This window comes from Gymnodraco acuticeps, unplaced genomic scaffold (assembly GCF_902827175.1).
Source record: "Gymnodraco acuticeps unplaced genomic scaffold, fGymAcu1.1, whole genome shotgun sequence".
Lineage (NCBI taxonomy): Eukaryota > Metazoa > Chordata > Actinopteri > Perciformes > Bathydraconidae > Gymnodraco > Gymnodraco acuticeps.
The window spans coordinates 30,001-37,500 of record NW_022991288.1 but is presented as its reverse complement, the minus strand read 5'-3'; the positions used below and the strand labels follow the sequence as shown (position 1 = coordinate 37,500).

Below are 7,500 nucleotides of genomic sequence, written 5' to 3'. Positions count from 1 at the left end.
ACACACACACACACACAGATATGGAAGTACTCTGCAGGCCAGCTCTCAGCGTGTCCTTGGTAACTTCTCAGCTTCGGTTGCAGGGAAATATGTGCACGAGTTAAAGTGAAGAATGTTGAAAAAAGAGAGTCATGATGTAGTTTGTCAAAAATGAGGCTTAAAGTAACAACATATGATTAATTTTAGTGTGCTATGTTGAAAAGGATAGTTTAACAATGTGATACAAGTCATAGTATATGTCTTGTGTTTTTTAAAGTTGTAGTATAGTACATTACAAAGTAATGGTATTGGATGTGAACAAGCTTCATATCAGAGGAAGCTGGGAGGCAGGAACTATGGGATGTTTGTATCTGAAAACCTCTGGAAGAAATCCAGGGTTTACACATCACGATGGGGTGTAATTAAATAATTAAATATCTCACATTAAACAGCTGAGATTGAAGAGAAGGGAGGAATGTGAATCCTGCTTCTGAAGCGCGGTGTGGATGAGGGAGATGTAGGAGTTATTGTCAGCGAGTGGCGCCCCCTGCAGGCAGTCTGCAGAAACACACCATGATGCAGGAGTGTTGAATAAATACACATTATAATACACAGAGCCGCAGCTGGGTTAAATCAATACTGACGAGTCCAGATTCACAACTCTTCTATTTTCACATGTTATAATATGACTTTTTCATATTGTTAGACATACTATATTATGACTTTTTCTTAGTTTTAGATATACTATGCTCAGACCTTTTTTCAAATGTTTAGACATACAACTTTTTTTCAATTTTTTCAACATACTATGAGTTACTTTCTACTTATTTCAAATGTTCTGACATGAATTTTCTTCATTTTTTTCGACATACTTCGACAAAGAAGAAGACTTGACGGATGTGTTCATGAGGAGTCCTCGATGTTTCAAATGTTACATTTTCATATTAGCGTTTATTTGAGTTTTTCTTTTTACTTATTCCAAATGTTCCAACATACTATACCCACACATGTGTCAAACTCAAGGCCCGGGGGCCAAATCAGGCCCGTGGTGGATTTAATTTCGGCCCGCAGGATAATTTCTAATCACTATTAGATCTGGCCCTCCGGTATATTGCACGCACACCTTCCCTCCATCCTGAGGGTCTCCTCCGCTCAGAGCCTGAGCCCAAACATTGATGACCTTGCACCCAAGATGAGATGCCAAGTATCTGAGCTAGCATCACAGAGCAGCACACTGAGTTCAATGGATGCTTCCTTCTGCACTTTCTCTCAGGACAACAGGGCATGTTTGGTTTTCTCTCTGAGGGGATAGTTTTGTTGAAGCTGTCGTTGGCCTGTGGGGAAATGTACTCATAAGAAATGACTCTGGAGAAGCTGCAGATAGAGCCATAAGAAATGAATGCAACTGATTATTTAATGTTGTTTTTATAGGCAATCATTGAAGCTTTGTTAGTTCCAGGTTTAATATGTGCAATAAGTTCATTTCAATAAGTTCTGCAATAAACATTGAACCAGTCCGGCCCTCCACTAGTACCCATTTTTAATGTTGGCCCACTGTGTATTTGAGTTTGACCCCCCTGCTCTATACTATTACTTTTTTCAAATGTTTCTACATACGATATAAACTATGACTTTTTCATATTTTTCGACATACAACTTTTTTCTTATTTTTCAACATACTATTCATTTTTTCCAATTTTCTTCGACTTACTATGACTTTTTTATATTTTTCGACCTACTGAACTTTCTTTCAAATGTTTCGACATACCTTACCATGACTTTTTCTCTAGGAAATGTCCTCGTGCAGCCGACCCTTTTCAAAAAGAAAACCCCCAAATGAAGCACCAATGATGACAAACCACACGGAGACTTTTGTAACAGAGCCTGCTTTATTTCAGTAATTTTTTTCTGCAAAATACAAATACTAGCACATTTCTGAGTGAGGGAGTCGCTGTACAGGATCTTATTTTCTGAGAAACATTGTCTCCAAGTGGCGACAAAGGCCAGCTTATGCCACTAACAATCTCTGTATAATATATTTACCTTGTGGTTATTAGAAGCACATGTAAAGAGGATGCGTCAAATACAAATCATTTCATCGGGGCTTTTTGAGGTCCAGGCAGTCAGGAGATAATCAAACCACACACACACACTTTGGTTCGTTCATCTGAGGCCTGACGACCCGGAGAAAAGAAAAGCAGGAGAAGCATCTCTCTTCTCAACACACAGTGTAGTTTGTAACTCAACGGCAGCGTTTTATTTTTTGGATTTTTCAACCTAGAGCAGATTCTATTTTATTTTGTTAATTTACTGGATTGACAGCAGATGGGGCGCAAACAGACAGACTGCAGCCGAGGGTCCAAGCTCCAAATATACAGTTTTAAAACCAAAATATTCAAATGTGAACAAACCCTCAGCGTCCTCTCTGTCTCCTTTTAAATACAAACATCATGGATATCAAATATACTCTTATTGTGGCGGGTGTATGAGACTATTCCGGCTCTTATTGTGGCGGGACAGTTTTAGATACAAGGCACAACTATTCAAAATGTCCACAAAGTCCTTTTAAATGTACAAAAACACAGAGGTGGGATGTACTAAAATACCTTTACTCAATTCGTGTACTTTGGAAATACATTTGAGGTACTTGTACTCCTACTCCACTACATTTCAGATACAAATACACTTTTTACCGCAACATTTTACTTTGAATGGGTATTTCTACATGTAGGCTATTGTCCTTTTACTTAAGTAAATGATTGTAGTACTTCTCATCACTGTAAATACTGCATATATAATAACCACCACAAAGTCATTTTTCCAAATACGTCTGAAAATATCTAAACTTTAAAGGGTTTTTTAAATCCCTGAATGTTAAAGAAACGTGCGCCCATCTGCTTTTTACACTTTTATATTAAAGTTATCTTATTAAATAGAGCTGCAGACATCCAAGAATATCAATTTGATATAATAAAGAATTCAAAAAAACATAACACTATATAAATTATGTGCAGCAAAGCATCTCTGTCCTGTTGGATATGGCTTTTAGGAGGGCTAAGCTAGCGGCTAACGGCTAACAGCTAACAGCTAGCTCTCTCTGTGCATAACAACAAGGCCATGAGTGAAGTTTCACTCAAGTTTGGATTCATCTTGAATTTTTTACATAAAACGCCAGATGTTTGTTGGTTTTATAGGAAAATAACGCAGGTTTTGTTTGTATGGAAGCAAATAAAGCCCCAACAAAATAGGATTTCTTTTTTTATTAAGGCTAATTGTGAAATGTGAAACCACTACTGAATACTTGAATAACAAGTAGCTATATTCAAAGCATTTAAATAAACATTTGACTTTGACAGTTAAATAATAGCTGTGTAAATTATACAAGTATGTTTTTACTAAGCTCTTACATTCTTATAATTAATCTCATAATGTTTATTTTATGTCCAGTTGTTAGGAGGGTTTTTAGTTTTGTATTCAGCAGTGGGACATCTAGCCATTGTGTCCACTTCTTTGCTTCCACACATCTGGATTGCAATTCACTTCAAAATCACATTTAGTTTTTCTACCACAGCTCACTAACTCTGAGAAGCGTGTTCACATCAAGTGAAACTTCTATTCTATGCAACCTTTCTACCGCTCACACTAAAACCTCCCCGTCACCATCCACCTTTAGTCTCATTTCAGCTCCCTCATCTTCCTCTACTTCCTCTTCCTCCTCTTCATCACACTTTTCCCTCTTCATATTTAAAATGTGCTAAAATATGTTGAACCTGCAACATGGCGTTCCCGCTCATGCGTGATATGAAACCGTTCAGAGTACCAGACTTCTTCACTTTGTTAGTTTGCATACATGTTGCACATATCGAGATGTGCATGTAATATATTTGTTATTTACTCATCATTATGCCGCCCCCCCCCCCCCCCCCCCCACCCGAACACACACACAAAACAAGCGATACATGTACACAACAAACTCTCCCCACTTCAGAACTGCAGGAATGTTTATCAAACTGCTAAATTAAAATGTTCCAGCATCACTACTAGAGACATTTCGCCTAATTATAATAAAATAACATCAAACGAGCATCACGTCAGGATTTTAACCAAGACGTTGCCTGTGTAGAGTCAATCAGATGCTTCCATGTCGTTTATATATTTGCAGTAAAAGGACGGTTTTTTAAAGATAACGTTTTTATTCTTCACCTTTGAGTGTAAATCTTAGCAGTTTGATAAAGACTCTCCAGATGTTCCTGTTTTCTCTCTGGTGTACGGCTACAGTAAATACAGCCCCCCCCCCCCCCCCCTCCCTCGTACATATAGCACACCCACTCAGTACATAAGAATATAATAATAATAACACTATAAGGTAACGTTACGGCCTTCCCTCTGGGCGACCAGGTGCCAACCAGAGACATCTTTGTGGTTCTTGTGGGCTGATTTTGGGCCGATTGAAAGGTTTTAGGGGACTCAAAACTGCATTTTGTTTAACCCTAAAAAGCTGGCAGATAAACTAATATGTTGGGCAATTTGCAAAATGAGAATGAGTTGCATCAATTGGCCTAAATGTGCATTATAGTTCATGTTGACAATAGTTAGAAACGGCTGATTTGGACATTTTCAGAGTGGTTTTGGGGGTTATTGAGGATGCTGATTACATTTCTGACATTTTCTGGATCACTAATGGTAGTTTTAACTAAAAGGTGGCCATATTTTTACTATTTGTCGGCTGATTGTGATGAATTTTGGGTTGATTATAAAGCTTTAGGGGCAATTTTGAGCCCAAAAACCTGAGCAAAGCTGGCAAATACACTGGTATGTTGGGCATCAATTAGCATCAATTAGCATCAATTAGCATTATAGTTCAACAGTTAAAAACGTCCGATTTGGACAGTTTTGAAGTGTTTTTTGGGGGTTATTGAGAATGCTGATTTCATTTCTGACATTTTCTGGATGAATGGCAGTTTTACGACAACATTTCCTGCTTCACAGTGCTGGAAACGAGACAAAGAAACCCACGTTTTTCGACGAACGGCTGTCAATCAAATGCGGGAAATCGTCTGAATTGAATGTTTTTGACGTTGGACAAATTATATATTAAAATGCATCGAGTCCCACTCAGATTCGGACACCTGGTCACTCTAACTACCTGCCCCCCCCTCATGTGGCCCACCCCTCACTGAGCCTCATGCGTTTCACTGAAGGGCTGCTGTGGTGCTCCTCAGGGTTGGGGGGGGGCAACAGGAAGTTAACGTGATGATCTTCTCGTTCTTCGCTGCCTTCGAACGAGCTTCCGCACGACGAGGCGCTGTCGCCGGGCGGAGAGTACGAGGACACGCCCCCTCCTCCTCCTCCAATCAGAGCGCTCAGCATGCGGTCCCGGGGGGGCGAGGCCGGCTCAGATTTAATGTGGAGGTTCGGGTGAGAGGAGAGGTTCAGGTTGGAGGTCTGACACAAGTTCCTGCGGGAGAGAGGGGAGTTTAGTTGGGGTGCGGTGAGGGAGGAAGTGAATTCCATAGGAGCAGCAACGGAGAAAAGGCTCTGTCGCCCCGGGACCTGAGGTTGGTCCGGAAAAGACTTTGTTATATTTTGACAGGCTCTCGTCTCACCCCATGTGACCCAGAGCAGAGTGCTGCATGTTCTGGATCTGCTGCTGCTGCCAGGCTGATCCCAGACCAGAGCCCCCGAACCCAGAGAGAGAGGAGAGGTCGCTGCTGAGGGAGAACTCTGAGGGCAGAGGAGACACTCACGTTACACAATATACACAAATATACCTTCCATCAGATCCTAGAAGTGCTGTCTAAAGGTACTTCATGCAACTACTGCAATACATTCAGAGGTAAATATTCATTAATATTAAGTCTGCGAATAAAACGTAAATATTCATCATATCTGTAATTCTGCAAGTGATTTAAATGATCAAATATAAATACCATTTTAATGATTAAATGACTCACAAATAGCAGTGTGTATAATTGAGAGTGTGTGCCCGCAAATATAAAAAAGAACCCATTGAAAGAGTAAAGATTAATCACGCGATAAAAAGTCATTAAAATGTAAATGGTCAAATAAAATAGAATTAAGCAAAACAATTATTTACTATTTTAACTTCAAATACATTTTCCTGCACAAGCAATAGTTTTTATTTTAGTAGTTGTACTTTTTAAGGACTTAACTACCTTTTACTTCACAATTAGTACTTTCTGGGCAAACATATATAAGTACTTTAACTAAATATGACTTTTAATGTTCTTACTTTGACTATATTTTAATTCACAATACTTAAAGTAAAGTACATTTGGCTGATACCTATTTGAATTAGGCAAGGTGGAGTATTTCCACCTAAATAAAGATTGAAATTGATTGAGGTGAACAATGTGAATACTTTGTGTTTTTCCTGCAGTGCTCACCTGTGCCGTACGGCGAGGAGAGGGAGGAGGGGTACCCCCCCATCACCTGTCCAGAGAGAGAGACGGAGGGGGAGGAGAGAGACTGAGCCGACTGGGAGTTTACCCTCTGGTTCTGAAGAGACAAACACATCTTTATACAACTGCATGTACTTATACTCACTACCTCACAACTACATGCAGGTTTGAGTGTGTATCAGCATCAGAAGTACTCTGATCTTGTTCTTGAGTAAAAGTAGAAGTACCCAGATCTTGTGCTTGAGTAAAAGTAGAAGTACTCAGATCTTGTGCTTGAGTAAAAGTAGAAGTACTCAGATCTTGTTCTGAAGTAAAAGTAGAAGTACTCAGATCTTGTACTTGAGTAAAAGTAGAAGTACTCAGGTCTTGTTCTTGAGTAAAAGTAGAAGTACTCTGATCTTGTACTTGAGTGAAAGTAGAAGTACTCAGATGTTGTACTTGAGTAAAAGTAAAAGTACTCAGATGTTGTACTTGAGTAAAAGTAGAAGTACTCAGATCTTGTACTTGAGTAAAATTAGAAGTACTCAGACCTTGTACTTGAGTAGAAGTAGAAGTACTCAGGTCTTGTACTTGAGTAAAAGTAGAAGTACTCAGATCTTGTAGTAAAAGTAGAAGTACTCAGATCTTGTATTTGAGTAAAAGTAGAAGTACCAGAGTGTAGGAATACTCTGTTACAGTAAAAGTCCTCATTCAAAATGTTCCTCAAGTGAAAGTAGAAAAGTATTCTCATCAAAATATAGTGAAAGACAGTAAAAGTAGTCGTTGTGCAGATTGGTCCATTTCAGAATAATATATATGATGTGTTTTATAATGATTGATCATGAAAGTGTTCTCAAAGCTGGTAAAGGTGCAGCTAGTCTGAAGTACTTTGTATACTGCAGGGTAGCTGGTGGATTTACTCCAGGTGGAACTAAAGTCTGATTTAACACTTGGTTAGATTTCACATCATTCATCCAGATCTGTGAAGTAACTAAAGGTATTAAATACATGTAGTGGAGTAGAAGTACACCATGTACCTCTGAACCGTAGAGGAGTAAAAGTACACAGTAGCAGAACATTGAAATACTGAAGTAAAGTACTGTATATACTCACGATGGAG

The 7,500-nt window shown here is 39.0% G+C and overlaps 1 protein-coding gene across 3 annotated transcripts in view; it reads right to left on the bottom strand.

Moving 5' to 3' along the window:
- Nucleotides 1–1,846: 1,846 nt before the first annotated feature.
- Nucleotides 1,847–7,500, bottom strand: part of LOC117562188 (myocyte-specific enhancer factor 2C-like) — a 32,792-nt gene continuing 27,138 nt past the window's right edge. For all 3 annotated transcript variants that reach the window (XM_034240025.1, XM_034240027.1, XM_034240026.1), the window contains exons 7-10: nucleotides 7,494–7,500; nucleotides 6,387–6,498; nucleotides 5,586–5,703; nucleotides 1,847–5,437 (exon numbers count right to left, since the gene is read on the bottom strand). The exon at nucleotides 7,494–7,500 is cut by the window's right edge and continues 121 nt beyond it. In XM_034240025.1, coding sequence (XP_034095916.1) covers nucleotides 5,137–5,437; nucleotides 5,586–5,703; nucleotides 6,387–6,498; nucleotides 7,494–7,500 — 538 coding nt within the window. In that variant the 3' untranslated portion in view covers nucleotides 1,847–5,136. The remainder of the gene's footprint in view (nucleotides 5,438–5,585; nucleotides 5,704–6,386; nucleotides 6,499–7,493) is intronic.